Genomic DNA, 18,334 nt, shown 5'->3' with positions numbered 1-18,334 from the left:
GTTGTGCAGTTGTCTTGGTTGCAAACCTGTGAGGAGAAGAGACAAGCACGAGACGCAGGTGTCAACAAGAAAACGTTTATTACTGCAAAGACGAGTCACAAATCTTTAAGAAAACAACACTAAGAAGCTAGCCTGAGCAGAGGTCTGAAATATTCAGAAAACCAAACTACATGTGTCTTTAATAGTTTCTATAGTCATTAATACGACACACAAAATGATAATGTCTTTATAAATATAAAAGTTCCCCCCCAAAAACTGCCCTCGTTTTTATGCAAAATACACAATACAAATCACCCTACACGCATTGGTTTGCTTGCCAAATTAAGAAAGAAAAAAAAAACAAATTAAATGTTTTTTTTAAATGGCACACAAAAAGAAAGCCACGGGAAAAAAAAAAATCTGTGTATATATTATATCAGTTATTATACATCATCCGAAAGAAGAGGGGGAAAGAATGAAACCACAGAAGCACTCTGAGCCAAGAGAAATCAGATAAGATGTCCACAAAAAAAATCAAATACACAAATAAATATACTTCATTTGTTTAATATATATATTTATACATATACATATTTTTTTAAATCTAAGAATGAGTGAAATGAAAGAGAGAGAGAGAGAGAGAGAGAAAAAAAAACTTTCCCCAAATGCCACTGCCAAATGCTTGTGCTTGCATTAGAGCGTGCTACAGATGGCCACGACTCACTACCGCTGTCAAATGGCACTTGAAAACATCCAAATACAGACAAACAAAAAAAAGAATTGAAAAAAAAAAATCAAAGGGGGGGCGGGGGGGGGTCACAGCATTTAGAGAGTTTTCATCCGATGGAGAAAAAAAAAGGGGGTGAAGGAAAGAAAGAAACCCCCATCACCCCCCTCCCCCCAGAAGAATCACAACCATGAGGGAAAAACAACAAAGGAGAAAAAAGGAGAAGATTTCGCTTGCAGTGAATCTCCTTGTTCGTCTGTACAATGAAACGCCGCCCGTGCATCGCTCGTCAAGCGCGCACGTGAATGAACACCAGTCCAGCTCAGAGGAGGAGGAGGAGGAGGAGGATGATGATGATGATGATGAAGGAGGGCGGCTGTGGGTCTGATGTCGTCTCGGGGGTCAGGTGGGGGAGGGGTCGGGTCGGGGGTTAAAAGGCACTGCAGTCTGCTGTGGGTTGGTGAAGCTGCCGTTTTATTTGTTTTTTCAGTCCAGACAGTAGCTTACATCTTCATTTTTGTTTTGTTTTTTCCCATGTTAGGAACGGGCTCGTCTGCAAAAATGATGAGCTGCTATTAAAAAAAAAAACAACAAAAAAACCCCAGCAACGATAACAAAAAAAGAAAAAGTAAAGAAATCTCCATTGAAAATAGTAACGATAAAGAAAGAAAAAGACACTGAGGAATATCGGAGCACAATTTGCGTTGGCAGCAGTAGCATCAGTCCAGTGTTGGCCAGGTGAGCCGGCACGTACGTTTCCTAAGGTTGAGGAGTAAACAAGTCAACAAAACCAGAGCTAACTAATAGTAATAACAACAACAACAACAGGACAGTTTGTAGCAGCACATGATGGGTAGGCGAGACCAGAAAGCACTTACAATCCTAAAGCACACGGTTGAATTTCCTATTTGTTTTTGTTTTTTTGTCCTTTCGTCTTTTTTTTCTTTTTTTTTTCTTAAAAAAGGAAAAATATTTCATCATCCATTTTCACTTCAGGCACAAAAATAACATCTACATCTACAATTGATGAGGAGAGCTGATATACACGTGTCAAAGAAAGGACAAAACGATGCATTAAAAAAAAACATATCTTGAAAAAAAAAAATCTGACTGGTGCTGACAGGATTTCATGTTGTACATCAAAACAACAAATGAAACTAAACTCTTAGAACTTCATTCATTAGTGTTGACGTCAGGCAGATAGAGATCATGACAGAGAGAACGTTAAAAATATATTAGTTTTTTTTTTTTTTTTTTTTTTAAATAGGAACTTTTTCCACAGAGGCGAACCCACTTTGAATGTAAAAGACCAGTAGTACCATGAGCTGGGGGGAAAAAAAAGTAACATTTCAATAAAGTTCTTTTTTTTTTTTGACAAACTGTAAACAAGATATCTTCGTAACAAATTGGCAACCTTTTCCTCGTCGTCATTCAAAACTCCTCGGCAAAACACGGACAGTCAGGCGCGTGCGTCCCCGCAGTTGTCGAATCAGAAAGCGTTTTTAATCGACGGGGAAACTTTGCCCCCTGGTGTTCACAGGACGCACCGCTTCACAGCAAAGAGAGACGCAAGAACGGGAACTATTTAAAAAGGTCCCACATTACACAGAATTCACCGCAACAATGTTTTCCGACATTGCAAAAAGGTCCTTTGTGATGTCACAAAGGGCTAACGCCGGCTCTTTCAGGCTAGAGACCACACCCCGAGTCAGGTGCGCGCTCCAGTGGAGCCTCGGTTTTATCAGAAGGCTGCAAACATAAGGCTAAAAATGCAGTTTTGAGGAATTCTATCCTCTTTTTTTTTGTCCTTTCTGGATTTGATTTAAGAACAGGCATAATGTGGGACCTTTAACGAGTCGCAGTGTTGGACATGATCCAGTGTTTGACATCTTTTACGGCCGAGGCCCAAAACACAATCGAGATCTCGCACACGCTAACCGGTCCGAGCAGCGGAACCTCGGGTGACAACAGTGATAATTCAGCTTCTTAGAGGTTAAACATCAACTTCCTGGCTTTCCTGTACAGCAGGACGTCTCGTCAACAAGCGACGGAACCTCATCTCGATATGCAGTAACGGGGCACAGAAATAAAGCACAATAAATAAATAAATACACATTATTGTCAGGATGCTTTTGTCCTCGTTTCCAACAAGGCGTGAAAAGAATTCGTCCGAAAGAAAAACGTTACTATTCCAGGAGATTAATCTCAACGTGTGTCGCAACACAGAAGGCTCTAACAGTTCAAGTATGGATGTCGTCTAACCAATCGGCAGTGAGGCCCCCCCCGGCCCGCCCACCCCCACCCCCGTATTCACAGTCTATCGACTAATTACGTTCCGAGCTACCGAAAAAAGGGAAACAATCACGTAGAAAACAATCAGATCAGATACGTAAAAAGCAACAAATATATGTAGTGTGGTCATCTTGTAGATATATGTATGTATGTGTATATATATATGTATATATATATATTTATACTATACATATATATTTATCTCATATAGAATTCTATATATCTCTTTGAATATCACAAAATATCTACTTTTGGTCCACTGTACAAAGATGGTCTTCAAACAGGGAGCGCGCGGCCGAGGAGCGTTAGGAGGGTTTGGAGAGAAACAAAAGCAACAAAAGAAAAAGAAAAAAAAAAAGAAAAGAAGTGAGAATGTGTCAGAGGTGGGAGGGGGCAGAGCAGCTCCCCCCCCCCCTCCCGTGGTCGAGATTTGTGCAGTGGCGTGCGTGTGTGTGTGTGTGTAATAACGGTGACTGTGCTGCACGCGTCGCAACAAAGAGAGGGCTGGCACCACTGGTTTGAGGTAGGGTGACTGACGGATGTACACACACACACACACACACACACACACACACACACACACACACACACACACACACACACACACACACACACACACACACACACACACACACACACACACACACACACACACACACACAAGCGATTAAAAATGAAAAAAGCTGATTGACTGGCAGAGGCTGATCCAGAGGGGAGAGACGAGAGACTAGAAAAAGATAAAGCAACATTTAAAACGTCAGATGCGCCTGCGCCTGCATCCCTCGGGTCTCAACGCTGAATGAAAATCCAGCCAGGACTCGCCAGAAAAAGCAAAGTGGGGGAGAGGACGATAAAAAAAAGAAAGAAAAGAAAAGGAAATCGTACTGGTACAAAAAAAAAGCCAAAGGTGCGGCCGGGCCGGGACGATGCAGGAGAGGCTGCGGGCTGCGGGCTGCGGGCTGCGGGCTGCGTGCGGCGCGGCGCACAGTCGGGACTGTCAGGACAGCTGCATTACAGGATTAAGGCACTATGATAAAGCCGAGGTACATTAAATCCCTGACATTCCTTCTGCTCTGCAACATGGCACTGTGGGACAGGAAACGCTCTCGGCTTCCCTCTGTTGATTTGGTTTTGGTCCTTTTTTTTTTGTTGGTTTGTTTCTGAACTCGTTAAGACGGAGACTGTGAGAAGAAAAACCCAACAAGAATCAAAAGAAAAATGAAATGAATCCGGGGCAACGTGACGAGTGAGGGCTGTTTGCTTGGCCATGTGAACGGCGCCGCACACGGAGCGTTTGAGGATGAATGGACAAGGCGAGCGCTGAGGAGGCGGCTCATCTTCTCTCCTTCTTCTTCTTCTCCTCCTCACGTCTGTTTTCTATTGTACACAAGTAGCAGCGCAGACAGTACGGAAGGGGGAGGGGAGGGGGGGGGGGTTCATTTGCTGTCGCTGACAACGAAATCTCTGATCAGTAGGCGGCCGACCGACTCACTTGTCCGACTCACCTCCCCACGATCCATCAGTCAAACAGGAAACAGAGCGCACACACAGGAACTCACCCCCCCCTTTTTTAAGCTACATCCTCGATGCTAATTTAGTTTTTTCGGCCGAAAACGTTGGAATGTGTGAAAAAAAAAAAAAAAAAGAAAAATCGGGAGGGATATTTTGGAATTGGGAAAAAAAAAAAAAAAAAAAATCAATAGCACCATGGGTTTTTGGATGTCACTAATTTGAAAGTACAGCAAGTACTTACAGTAAGTATTTACAGTAGGTAAAGGTCTTGATCTCCATCGATGACTTTTGCTCCTTTGCGACGAGTGAGATTTGAGATGCGAGACATCAGTAGTTTGGAGGGACTGAACCGTCCCTCAGGAGGATTAACCTGCGAGTGTGTGTGTGTGTGTGTGTGTGTGTGTGTGTGTGTGTGTGTGTGTGTGCACAGAGGCACTAAGTCAGAGGTGGGGAGGGGGAGGAACGCCTGAATGAGTCAATTTAGTCCTTCTCCTTCTGCCGCCACCTCGCGATGCAACACGGTGGTCCAGGGTCTAAGCAGCCAGAGCGTCGCTGTTTCCCCGCCCACCCTGCACCCTGGGGTGACCCGGGCTGAGGGTGGAGGGTTAGGCGACGGTGCGGGTGGAGGGGCGGCGTCCACAACCGGCGCAGGCAAAGGACAAAGACGGACACGTTTGAGACTCGCGGAGAGGAAAGATGCGTGGAGACACAGGTGAGCTTGTAAGGGAGGGGGAAAAAGAAAAAGAAGAAGTAGGCGGGGGCGTCGCCCTCAGACGGAGGCGTAGGTGTTGCCGGTGGCGCTGCAGTGGCGGATGGTGGGCGTGGCCGTGGAGGGGATGAGGATGTGCTCGCTGTGGTCCTGCGGCGGCTGCGGCAGCGAGTGCAGCACGGTGGGCTGGACCACGCCCACCACCGGGTGGGAGCCGTCCTCCAGCGTGCCCACCTGGATCACCTGGATCACCTCGTGCTCCGACTTCTCGCGCTTGGCCAGCGGCTCGCCCGACTCGTCGCCGTCGTCCTCCAGGTCGCTGTCCATGCCGCTCGTCTCGTCTGGAAATTGGGGAGGTCGAGAGACACGTCAGGCCAGCTGCGCTTCGGCTACCGCTAGCATTGCGCAAAATCTAAATATCGCAATAAAAAAAAAAAAAAGCCTAAAATTCAAAACACCTCTCAAATATGGGTGAAAGGTCTCGCGCTCTCACGAGGTGGTTTTTCAGACGTATTGATGTAGAGGCGTAATCGCAAAAGTGTCATGGAAGCACTTTTTCCGCATTTACACGTCAGCGGGCGTGACATATGGGGTCACATGACCAATTCACTTCAAGTGACCACCATTCTTGACAGCGAACAAACGTAATCGTCGTAAATCTCGCAGGACGAGATTTTACGATAATTTCGGCTTATGCATTTCCCACCATTCAATGAAAACACCTGCAAATCGCAATTGCACTTTGTCAAAATTTTTAGAAATATTGCTTTCATTTCGCGAAAAACTGTGATGCTAGAGACACTGCATGATGATTTACAGAAAACAGCATTTTTGTGGGAGGTTGTAAGCGGAGGGCTAAAAATGCCTTGAGTTATCCGAGCAACGCATTGCGCTGAGCTGAGCCGCTGCAGGCCGAGCTGTGATTGAATCGTTTGAAATGAGTCGACCGCAGGTTAAAGGCTCGTTACATAGATACACGTGTAGCTGCTGTTCTCACTGCTTTAAATGAGCCCAGGTGTTTACTAGAAGCAACGCTCACAACAAATTGATGGATAAAAATTCTCACATACCTTTATCAATGTTGGAGAGCGACAGGTGGTTGAGGCTGTCAAACTGAAATCAGAGGCAAACGTCAAGGTTGGGTCAAGAGGCGTCACGAAGGCCTGACGTCTCAATGGAAAAATCAAAACGTGGCAGTAGAGGTGTGTTGACAGTTGTACCTCCCCCATGACGCCAATAGGTGTCTCCCCAGTAGCTTGGGCCACGCGGTGCTCCACCAGGTAGAACATGTACTCGTCGTACAGCAGGCGAATCAGGTGGAAGGAACCGAAGCTGGCAGCGCTGCGCAGGGTCAGGTCCCGGATCACCATCGAGCTGCAGCCACATGGAAATAAGTCACGGTGCCACTTCAGCGCACGCTCGGGGGTGCGTATTGTTCTTTTTTTTTTTTTTTTTACTGTCTCCTCACCCCACCCCCACCTCCCACCCCACCCCTCCCCTCCTGCTGACCTGTAGAAGGACCACTTGAGCAGGAACTGGCGAGCCGCCCGGGGGAAGCTGGGCCGCTGCTCGTAAGGCTTCAGCACCTGGGTGACCACGTTCTCCAGCCAGGCCGCCCACTGCTCCAGCGAGCTCTGCTGCTGCAGCGTGGCCTTGAAGTCCTGCTCCAAGTGCTGGACCACCCCTTCCTCGCACTGGCACACCCACGATGCCTGCTCCTGCACGGCAAATGGCGGAGAAAAAAAAAAGCAACTGTGAGTAAAAAATAAAAAAAATAAAAAATGAACAAAAAAGCTTTCGCTTTTCCAACCTGCACGTTTGCAAAGTCGACGCGGTTGAGATCACTCAGCATCTGGTTGATCTGTGACGTGTTCTGCAGCACGGCGCGCGCCGCTTGAGCCAGATGGTTCAGAGATGTGTATCTACGCAGTGTTTGCGCAAAGGCACTAACAGCAGCAATCTTGGGGGAGGGGAAGGGGCAAACGGGAAGCACAGGCGCCGTCAACAAAACACGCTTTCGACGTCACCGAAGAAGGAAACTTTGAACCGGAAAGTGGGAGTTGGGTCTACCTTAGTCTGAATCATTCTTTGCGGAATGGCATTCATGGCATTATTGAGCCAACCTTCCAGGCTTTTGGCAAAGTTGCGAATGGCTTGAGTCAAGGCACCTGGAAGAGTGCAAGGTGATGGTGAGACGACAACAGATCCCACCAGCAACACACTGCTGTGTGTGCGAGAGAGAGAGAGGGAGTGGGGGAGAGTGGGAGAGGGAGAGAGACAGAGACAGGGAGAGAGAGAGGCACACAGAGAGAGAGAGAGAGAGAGAGAGAGAGAGAGACAGAGACAGAGACAGAGAGAGAGAGGGGGAGAGACACAGAGAGAGAGGGGGAGAGAGAGAGAGCGCGAGACAGGGAGAGACTCAGAGAGAGAGAGACACACACAGAGAGGGAGGGAGGCTTACTGGGAATGGGTCTCAGGACATCAGGGATGAGGATCTCAACAAGGGCCTGGTACATGAGATGGTCACAGGTGCTCATCCATTTCAGCACAGCCTCGTTTCTGCAGAGCGCCAGGAGCTGCGAGTGCGGCAGCCGAGCTTCGATCTCACTGATGCCACTGAGAAATGACAGTGAAAGAAGAAGATGCAAAAACATGAATGACAGCAGCTTCTTCTTCTTTCATTGGAAGTGAAAGCCCAAAGCCATGGCGGGCGTCCGCCTCACCTGTTTTCTGTTACGGTGGCGCCCTCTACAGAGTCCGGGGGAGAGTAACGCCAGAACGTCTGCCACAGCTTCTCAATTAGACTGAACTGGAGGTTGATGACCACGTCCAGGATAGCCTGAGACAAGACGGGATGACAGTGAGCGTCTGAGCGGCAGAGGGGCATGGACAGGAGGGAATCAGTGCGGCTGAACTTTGCCGCTGAAAAGAATCTAATTATCAAGGCGAAGGTGGGCAGCGGTTTGTCAGATTGGAAAGCCTTGGCCGTCAGCACCCGTGGATGACTGCATGGCTTCCTCCCCCCACCCCCCTCCACCCACCCCCCCAGACAGCCGCAGAGCCATAATTGAAAACTTCACACGATAAACAGAGAATTCTCCCAAAATGCCAGCCGCTGGCATTTAGAAATCTCTGTCACCACAAACACACGTGACCTTTCCCTCCCAAGTTTCCAAACTAGATATCAGAAAGTTGTTTTTAGCTGGACAATAAAAACTGCTGATACAACGGTTACAACTACTGCAAAACTCCACACAGCCGCTACAGATCTGCAGAGTGTACAGGGGAGGGGGCGGGACTTCCTCTTACCTCACAGTGCTCTCTGTAAAGGGTCTGCAGAGCTTTGACATCGTCCGGGCTGATGTTCTCTGTATTGCTCTGCCCCAAGTCCAGGTCTACGAAATCAGGAAGGGCCCGTGTTGCATCTGTTTTGGCGGGAGAGGGGGGGGGGGAGATTTTTTTAATTGAATCTGGCCTTGGAGCGCAGATCACTCGCAAGTACGCGTAGGCCCAGGCATTGCACACTGACTGACCAAGAAACTGCTGGTGGTGCTGGCTCTGCGCGATGACTGTCTGCTCCGCCGCTCCGGGGTGCGACTGGCCTCCGCTCGAGTAGTTCTCCCCGGAGCAAGTGTCAAACTTCTGCACAGGCTTGAATCTGATAAGAGAATTTAGATAATCAGCACCTCCTCTCGCTACCCCCCTCCCCCCCACCTTGAAAACCCTGGAAAAAGTATTCCTACCTCTGTTTCTGCTGGACCGGCTGCTGTCTGAGGGCCATGTACTGCATGTCTTCCTGGAGTCTGTTGAGTGGCGAATCAGGCTTCACACGAATGCCGTAGTAGTGGTATTTGGAGTTTCCTCTGCAAGGACGGAACCCGGAAAAAAAAAAAAAAACGAGGAAACGTTCAGGCACGACGAGGGAGAACGAACCAGTGAACGAAACTCAAGTCATGAGAGGAAACCATCTCTGATCTCGTAAAAACCCAAACACTATTTATGGGAGCATGGAGGTCAAAGAACCTTGTCCCGAGGCGCCTCGTGCGGAGTCCCATGAAGATGGAGCGGATGAGTTTGCCAAAAGAGGCTGCATTGACCGGGTCCAGTTTCTGCTCCTGGCAGTGCCGCAGATAATGATTGTAGAGGGTGGATCGTGGCAGACTTACGCCCTCTGCTGTCTCGTAATTGTCTAGCAGCCATTGGAGCTGCAAAGTGGAGGGGGGGGGGGGGAGAGAAAAAAAGAAAGGACTTGATTTTTTTTTTTCCCTTCTCAGACCGATCCAAACAAACCATCTGGCAAGGCCTGCAGTGTCACGCCTCTGCAAAAAGCAATTCTACAGCAGCCAGCGAGAAAGCAATAGTAACAATTAAAAGTTGCAACAAAAACAAGCGGGCGGCAGAGTTGAGCGAGAGAAAGAGTGAGAGAGGGAGAGAGAGAGGCAGCAGAGCGAGTCGGGCACAGTCAAAAGTGAGGCGGAAAGCGAGCACTCGTGAAAAGCAACTTACATGGCTGTTGAGCAGCGAGCTTCTCTGACTGGATAAACCCTCAGATTTTTGGAGCGTCTCAATCGCCATTTCAATCTGATAAACCGTGAAGCACAGGACAACAAAATGTAAGAGGAGGAGGAGGGATAACAAACGGAACAAAAAATAATTAGAAATCAAAATAATAATCAAAAAACACACACACACACAAAAAAAAGGGAAACGGTGTCACGCACATTCGTGAGACGCGAACAAAGGTAAAGAGCATCTACATGTAGGAAAGGACCTCAGAGCGAAGCACCACTACACCCCAAGCAGAGCAGCACTGTCGTCTGAGGAAAATCCCTGTTGAGCTGAGAAACAGGGACACGGTCTCGGCGGGAACCGGCCGAGCGAGCGAGCATGAATTGTGGAAAGCTGGCAGACTCTTGGTGCCCTCAGATCCAGTTATTACAACTATTATGCATGAAGGGGGGAGGGGCGGGGAGGGGGGGAGCCAGACTCCATCACAAAGACAAAAGAGCGGGGCAGTTTGCCAAGAGGATTTAGGGAACACCTGCACATCAGCCGAGTTCTGCTGAACAAGTCCTTCAGACCCCATGCCAAGTGGTCTAATTGAGTGGGGTTTAATGCTTTTTTTTCTTTTTTAATAAACACAGGTGGATAGAAAAAAAAAAGCCTTTGTCTGGTGCACCATTGTTTGCTAAAGTATGATTCAATTTGGTTTTACTGTCGTTACTTGAGACGCAATTTTCATAAAACCCTGTTAAAGTAACCTTGAGCGACAGCACCGACTCACTGACGAAGTGCCGAAAATCTAGGACACGCTGCGGGTTCAAGTGTCTACATTCTGTCTTTAGCAACGACCGGCGTCCAAGGCCGTGGCCACTAAAAAAAAACACACTATCAAAACTATCCTTTATTCCAGCCGAGCGCATCTCTCTAACCGTCAGCTTGACGAGATGTACGGACGGCGCCGGGAGGAGAGGGAAGTTACAACAACGTCACGAAACACAGAAGTTAGCGGGGGGGGCGTCTGTCACCGCTTTCACGGTGCCGAAGGTCGGTGACGGTTTCAAACAATAACGTGAAGGTTTTTTTTTTTTTTTTTCCTGCTGCGGTAACGCAGAGCAGAAGGAAAGTGCGGTTACCGTCAGCCAGGATTACACACCGGCCTGGTAGGTGTGGAGAAAGCGGCGGGTGTCGCTGACTAAGCGACGAGGCTGTCAAACCGCTGACGTTCAGATTTACTTATCATGCGACGGAGAGAAAAAGAAAGAACGCAACTGCAGACGCTGCCGGACTGGAACTGGCAGGCAGTGGCGTCGCCGCAGCAGCATTTCCACGCCGTCGCCGACCCGCTCAGTTTCGCAGCTTTGCTACAAAACACGAAACCAACGCATGCTGGCCGACGCAGAGTGGGTGGAGTCAAGTGGGCGGTGGCCGAGGGAGGAGGGACTTACGGTTGCCGGGGAAGCCCGCGTGCTCTGCGTGGCCGGGTGGCTTCCAGCGTTGTCCATGATGTAGGCGCCGCCGGGGCTGCTGCTGATTACCTGACCGCCGGCCATGTTCATGCCCATGCCGCCGCCGCCGCCACCGCCGGCCCCGCCCCCGTTGTTGGTCATGCCGTGAGAGGTGACCACGGTGGACACCTGCGACGAGCCGCCCTGCGTGTCGAAGTAGCTCCCGCCGCTGTTCTGGCTGTACAGCTGCGGCTCCGAGTACGAGTAGGTTCTTCTGTTCGGATGGGGGGGGGGGGGGGGGGGGTAGGACGGGGAAGGTAGGATCGGGGGGTGGGGAGTCGGGGGAGGTGGGCAGAAATTGTTATATTAAATTAGTAACTGCACTCGCACTTTTATCCCTCACTTTTATTTTATTCTTGAGTGCAGCAGCGGCGCTTCAGTCGTCAGGTGTTCTGTGTTTCAGTGCTTGAATGATTTTTGTCTCTACTGACCGGCTGTGACAACAAGTGCCGTGACAGCTCAAGAGCTCGTGGCCTCATTATTTACCTTATGACTGAAAACTACAGTACTACTTGAAAAAACAAAACAAAACAAAAAAAAAACAAAAGGAGGGGAAAAAAAACCCCAGCCACAGCCGTACTTGTGGTCATCTTCAGGTGACTGCGCACCATCAAAAGAAATCCATGGCGCACCGCTCGAGAAGCGACGCGCGCTCGAGAAGCATCATGTGCCGGTGACGTGAACGAGCGAGTGAAGAGCGAACAGGCTGCGGCGACTTGCTGGCACCGGCGCGCTCGTCGAGTGCCGCCGAGACCAGAGCGGGCGAACAGATTGACTCACATGTTTCCATTGGTGTAGATGCCGCTGTTTTCCTCCACATACTGCACCTGTGCTGGGTAAACATGCTGAACCTGTTGAACAGTCTGGGCCTGGCGAGGGGGAGCAAGTGGAAAACGGAACGCATTAATTATTTCACAGACTTGAGACGCACGGTGGGGGGGGGGGGGGGGGGGGGGGGGGGGGAAGGAAAAATAAATAAATTAAAAATAAAGAGGCAGACACGCAAGTGGCGAGCGGCAGGTCCGGACGGGCGCGGACGCCGTACCTGTTGCTGCACAGGCACCTGCTGGGCAGAGCCAGTAGGTTGGACAGGCACGGTGGTCTGGAGTGGGACAGTGGAGGTGGAGTCAGCGCCTGCTTCAGGGGTCTGCATGGCGCCTGAGGAGACAAGCAATACACAAATGCAGATCTTAAAGAGAGTGCGAGCCTCCTGTCATGAAGAGCATATCTGCAGTTATTTAACGTGGGTTTCTTTGCTGCATAATTACATAAATCTCGCTCATATTTTCATGTCTTCAGTTATCTATCTACAATGTAGAAAGTACTAAAGATAAGGACAAATATTGCATTACAGCGTCCAAACTTCAGATCTTTTTTTAACCCCAAACTCCAACGGAGCACCTTTGCATTCGTCATTAACCTCGACAAAACACAACAGGCATAAAAAAAAAGAAAAAGAAATCTGCGTGTTTAGCCCTCTGTTTACAGCGACTGCCTTTCTTGACATCGTAAAGGCTGCAGGATTTCCCCAGAACTGTGTGTTTACTTAAAAAGTGCGCAAACAAAAAAGGGGGGTTAAAACTGTTTCTCATTTCTTAGGCGTTTTCCGACCGACCGGCGGGACAAACAGGCCACTGCTCATAAACACCGGCAGTGAATTTTGTATAATGAAGCCTTTTTAAATTCATAAATATTCAAAATTCAAAATGAGCTTTGAGAGAGGACACACACACACAAAATTCTTTTTTTTTTTTTTTTTTGTCAGAGGAGGCCTAGCGTGAAGGTCTGAGGCGCTTTCTCAAACACTTGGATGCGCTGAAAGCTGCCGCAGGAATCGTTTTCTTCCAAGATTTCCACAAGACACGAAGTACTTCCGCCTCAACGTGTGGGTGGTCAGGGGCAGCATCTCTCCATCTCACTCAAACACTCAATGTGTCCAAAATGGAGACAAAAAAAAGGGAGCATATGACGGTTTAGTGGCAAAAAGGGAGAGCGGGTGGTGTGGTGTGGGGTGGAGGGGAGGCGGGGGGCGGGGGGGCGGACGTCCAGGATTAGGGAGATGCTTCGGAGGCGGCAGATCCCTGCTGTGTTTTTCCAGAACGTGCGGCTGGAGGGGGCTTCAAAGAGCCCGATAACAGTCCTAATAAATCACATGGCCTGCGTGCTCGCGCAGATCGATGCTCGTGTTGTTATTAAAGCGCAAACTTCACAGCGGCAGGGAGAGACCTCACGCCGATTCTTACTACGTCTCGGCCGCTGCGAGCGCCAGTGCGAAATCTCCAAAAAAGGAAAATGTGCAAAATTGACTTGCGTTATTGCGCGGGGTGGAGACACAAGGGTTTGACCGAACACACCGGCCTCTTTAACCCAAATCAATGCTCATAAAGCTGCTCGGGGGCACCACCTCCTCCCAAACACCTGTCTGCGCCTGGCGGTACTCAATGTACCGAGGGCCTTATGCATCAGCGTCACACGGCCCGGCTCCCCGTGTTCACAGCCATAAAACAAGTTAATATTTAACAAACTCCAAATAGATGCCTACTTCCCAGCCGGCGGGCCGGCCGGCCGGGGGCCACTTTCTCAGCTGTAGCATCATTCATGGAGGCAACTGGGCAAATGACCTTTTCCTTTTCCAAGCGGGTGCAACTTATACTGCTTAGTCGGGACTACAATGCTGCAACTCTGATTTAACAATAAAAACAAACACGTTTTAAAGTGTTCCGTTAGCTTCACTTAAGCCACGTTGTCTTACAAAAAAAATGTGCCTCCAGCCTATCAGAGAACTTCCTCGACATTAGCAACCTCCATCCTTTACTTCTGGTGGTGCCGCAGCTCAGAGAGCAAGAGAACCCATGTAGTTCTGAATATTCGGCCCCTTGTGGCATCACAAGGAGTCCCAGACTCAGTGGCTCCCAGCCAGGGTTCAACTTGCTTTTGCCCCCTTCCAAACATGTCCTATTGTATCTGTGTTGCACATGTTTGGACGAGGATTGCACTATTTTGCGTGTATTTCGGTACGCGTGACAAATAAAGGCTCATTCCATTCCGTGTGGAAGGTCCAAAGCCTCAGGAGGGGGGGCTGTAAACAGAGGTCTTGATATGCTGTATTTTTTCTTTTAGAGAGGTTTTTCTTTTTCCACTATTAAATTAAATAATGTGGGGCTACTGCACTGGAGTCTGGGATGACAAAAACGAAAACAAAACAAAAAAACAACCATCTAAATTAAGGCAGAATATGAAACCGGAAACCTGTGAATAAAGGAACAGTGGCGTGGAGATAAAGACCTCTGTCGGACCCGTGTTTGTGAGTTAATAATAGCAGCCGACGCAACCACCCATTCGTTCTAGTGGAGGGTAAACTCCTCCCCATCACAGTTTCCATGAACAGGCCTCTCTTGGTTAATTAAGCCGAGTCCCCTAACAGCTTCGAAATCTCTCCAGGGACGGCCTGTCCCTTCGCTTAATCTTCAATTTCATACAGGCATTTCTCTTTCCTTTCTTTTTTGGATGAAGGCTCAGGATCATTTTGTGCGGGCTGACCGGCCTCAAAAGTTGTATTGAAGGCTGAGTCATTCTCCCATGAAGTACAAGGGAAGAAGCCGGATTTAAAAACAAACAAAAAAAAAACGTATGCGTTTCCTTCTTTTAACACCGCGGAGAGAAGTGCGTGTGCACATGCGGCGCCATTCATGGCAGGTACTTGCTAAACAGGATGCAGTCTTGGTAGGAGGAACAACATGACATGTGAATACTGCTGCTGATGCATGCTACCAAAAGTGCTAAAATATCAACAGCGGGGGCACCAGAATCTCAGCCTTTGACTCGACACTCAAAGGCTGCACAGATGGGAAAATGAGCGCTAAAAACAAAACAATAAAATAGAAAATAAAAAGCCAAAGACACGCAGCCGTGAACGGAGGCCACCTCAACATGGAAAAAAGAAGCCCCCCTGCATCACAACACACTCTTGTTGCCTTATCCCAACCCCCTCTACAAACACACACACGCACGCACGCACTCGCACACACCTCCTGCCTCACCATTCAGGCACTCCCTTGTGGCCCACTTAAACACTGGGCTCCACTGAGCAAGTGCAAAGCCTACAAAGACACGGAGGAACAAAAGCCACCAAGGAGGGCAACATTTTGCCCTGCGTTTGCTCTCCTGAAATTCCTCATGCTCGCATCATGAAGGGGGCGAGAAAGGGGAAAAGAAAAGAGGGTGTGGGGTGTGTGTGTGTGTGTGTGTGTGTGTGTGGGGGGGGGGGGGGTAAAGAGCGAAAGGTTTCAGTCGCGGCGAGTGGACGGCACACCTCCAAAGTGACGATGGCTGGTGGCAAAGGTGGCGCACAAGGCGCCGAGTCAAGAGACAAGATCTGCCGAATAAGACTGAAGAGTATCTCCACCTCTCTCTCTCTGTCACACACACACACGCACGCAAACAAAGGAAAGACAGCAGCGTGATCAGGTGCTAGACAGGAGGGGAAACAGGTGGAGGGAGGTGTAATTGGGAGCCGAAGTGTGCGACTGCATGCACGCGCCCTTGTGTGTGTGTGTGTGTGTGGCAGGGTGGGGTGGTGGTGGTGGGGGGGTATGCAAAGTGCCGTGTTTGCTTAGGAGATGGGTTCTCGGGCTGTAAAGCGCACCGGAGTGGCTTGGCCTCAGCGTAACGTAAACCGCCGTCTTAAAGAATCCCAACCCGAGGACAAAAAAAAAAAACCAAACCAAAACAAAACAAAACAAAACGGATGGAAGTGGATCCTGACGCCGCTTATCAAAGCATATGCATTATTTCATGGCAGCCGAAGGGGAAATAAACACAGCGTGCCGCATTCTGCTAAGCCATGAAAATGGATGGCTGAATAATTGAATTAATCAGTCCCTCTTTAAGTGATTGGAAATGTAACCCGATCCAGGCAGCAGGTGGCACAGAACTATTTCTGTGCTGCAGGACTACAGGTGAGCCGTAACACGATCTTATAACTAGCAGCTCCAAACATCCTGTTTTGTCTGTGGGTCGGGGGAGGAGGGGGCTCCTCGTCGACCCATTTTTGATTTATACATGCACGTAAATATATATTGAGCGATTGACCACTGTAACTACATTATGAGCTTCGAGCTCCATCGTGTGTGGAATAGGAACCACGTCGTACCTCTCGGATCAAACTGAATCTGGTTGTGCACATAGAATTTGAAAACAAATCAAATTTTTTAAGGGTGACCTTTTCGGTCACAGTCGTAAAGGATACAGGCTGCAAAGATGATCCCACCTGCCCTGCGCACACACACACACACACACACACACACACACACACACACACACACACACACACACACACACACACACACACACACACACCTGTTCTCAACCCCCCAAGGAGAACCAGAGACCAGAGAATGGGAGGTTGCAGGTACCGCACGAGACCCAGCGGAGGCAGGAATACTTGTGATGCAACATCAGGAAAGCACGAATTTGCCTCGTGAGACATCATTTAGCCTCAATATTAAAGTTCACCGCTCTGCGGCAAACCTAACCTACCACCAGGGCTTCAAAATAAACGTGTGATACTCAATTGCTGTGAATTGAGGACAGTTGCACGCTGGACCAAAGGCCGATTACTATCAGGCTCCATTTTTTTGCACACTGAGGCAACTGTGTGCATTAGCAGGCTGCAAGAAAAATACTAAATGCAACCGTATAAATGGTTAAAGCAGCAGGCTGGTATCAACATCTTGGTGTCGGCTTCCACGATAAAAACAGGCAACACGGCGAAAGCTTTAAATATTTTATTTAAAAAAAATATATATATAATGCACTCTCATAGCAAACACGAAAGTGCTTTAATTTGCTGGAAAACAAACAGCCTGTGTCAAAAACTCAACCTGGTGTTATCAGATAGCTTATCAGAGTCATCTGATGTCACAAAGGGGGCAAACGGAGAGCTAGCGAAGCTATCTCGCTCCCTAAGACAAAAGGGAAAGTAATGGCTTAGCCATTGTCAATAGCAGTTGGGGGGGTGTGGGGGTCGAGCTCACGGCACTTCCTTCACTTGTCTGAGCAACCGTGATCAAACCTCACAGACAGGTCGAGCTTCAAAATGTGCGAGTACCAACAGCCTCGTACAAAAAAAGGGAGAGAGAGTAGACACCAAGAGGCGTTGTGAGGCTAGCAGGCAGCCTAGCAACAGCAGACACCTGCTCCTGCTCCAGCTGACCAGCTAGCACCAGGGACTAGCCCCGCTAGACCGATGCTGCTAACGCCGTTCAACTTCCAACGGGCGGCGAAAGGCGGTTATTTAATTTTTTTTAAGCCACAGCAACGAAACAAGGGTTCAATGTTTTTGAGCCACTAAAACACCATGAGCTAGCTCGAAGCTAGCGAGAAGGACCCCCTCTTAGTAGCAACGGCTGCCCGAAGGCGACGTTAGCAAACGGGCTACCACGTCACAAAGAAACACCCTCGCTAGCAGAAGGGAGAGCAGAGGAAAAAAACTACCGCGGCGGCTCCAGACAAAAAAAACCTCCAACCACAAACCTTAACGACGGAGCGGGAGATGTGCTCCGACCCCCGGCGAGGAAAGGCGAATAAACGTGCGCATAAATTTAGAAATAAATGATGTATTTTCAAAAATAAACAAAAGTGCTGAATTCAAACCTGAGCCCGTGGAGCTGCTTGATGAGATGAGGATGGTGGAGGAGGTGGTAATGATGGAGCGAGAGGTTGTTGTTGGTGGGTTACAGTCGCCAGGACTACGGTGACTGTGGCGCTGCCTCACCGGGCAACAGTTGCTATAAAACTCACGCGCCGGGAACGCGCGCACACACACAGAGGCTCGGCGCTCAGGTGGGAGGAGATTCGGCCGCACGCTTTTATGGGAAATAAAGATCGTTGTGTATGTGAGTGTGAGAGAGTGTGTGATTCCAAATACCCCCCCCCCCCCCCATTATTTATTTTTATTATGCCCGTGGGTCAGTCTGAGTGGGCGATGGGGCGTTTGTTTGATTTTGTTTCAAGTCCCGTGGAAAAATAAATAGTAACGTGATGGTTTGAAAAAAAAAAGAAAAAAAAAAATCCGCTCAGAATTTTTAATTGTGGTTCCATTAAAAA

General features: G+C 48.9%; 1 protein-coding gene across 2 annotated transcripts; it reads right to left on the bottom strand.

The window, feature by feature from the left end:
• Positions 1 to 3,014: 3,014 nt before the first annotated feature.
• Positions 3,015 to 18,035, bottom strand: rfx3 (regulatory factor X, 3 (influences HLA class II expression)). 2 transcript variants are annotated; one of them, XM_076044805.1, is made up of 17 exons: positions 17,882 to 18,035; positions 12,273 to 12,385; positions 12,008 to 12,096; positions 11,168 to 11,441; positions 9,726 to 9,800; positions 9,243 to 9,424; positions 8,963 to 9,082; positions 8,753 to 8,877; positions 8,529 to 8,644; positions 7,943 to 8,058; positions 7,681 to 7,835; positions 7,290 to 7,387; positions 7,030 to 7,179; positions 6,729 to 6,937; positions 6,440 to 6,593; positions 6,290 to 6,332; positions 3,015 to 5,560 (listed from the first exon to the last, which is right to left on the bottom strand). In XM_076044805.1, the coding sequence occupies exons 2-17, from the start codon at positions 12,378 to 12,380 to the stop codon at positions 5,280 to 5,282; spliced, it is 2,295 nt and encodes a 764-aa protein (XP_075900920.1). In that variant the 5' UTR covers positions 12,381 to 12,385; positions 17,882 to 18,035; the 3' UTR covers positions 3,015 to 5,279. The 2 variants fall into 2 exon arrangements, with proteins under 2 accessions (XP_075900920.1, XP_075900921.1); XM_076044806.1 differs by having other exon boundaries at positions 11,168 to 11,438.
• Positions 18,036 to 18,334: the final 299 nt, after the last annotated feature.

This window comes from Nelusetta ayraudi, unplaced genomic scaffold, assembly GCF_046127955.1.
Source record: "Nelusetta ayraudi isolate G7.1 ecotype Tasmania unplaced genomic scaffold, CSIRO-AGI_Nayr_v1 ptg000083l, whole genome shotgun sequence".
Taxonomy (NCBI): Eukaryota; Metazoa; Chordata; class Actinopteri; order Tetraodontiformes; family Monacanthidae; genus Nelusetta; species Nelusetta ayraudi.
The sequence above is the reverse complement of the archived record's forward strand: the minus strand, read 5'-3'. Positions and strand labels throughout refer to the sequence as shown.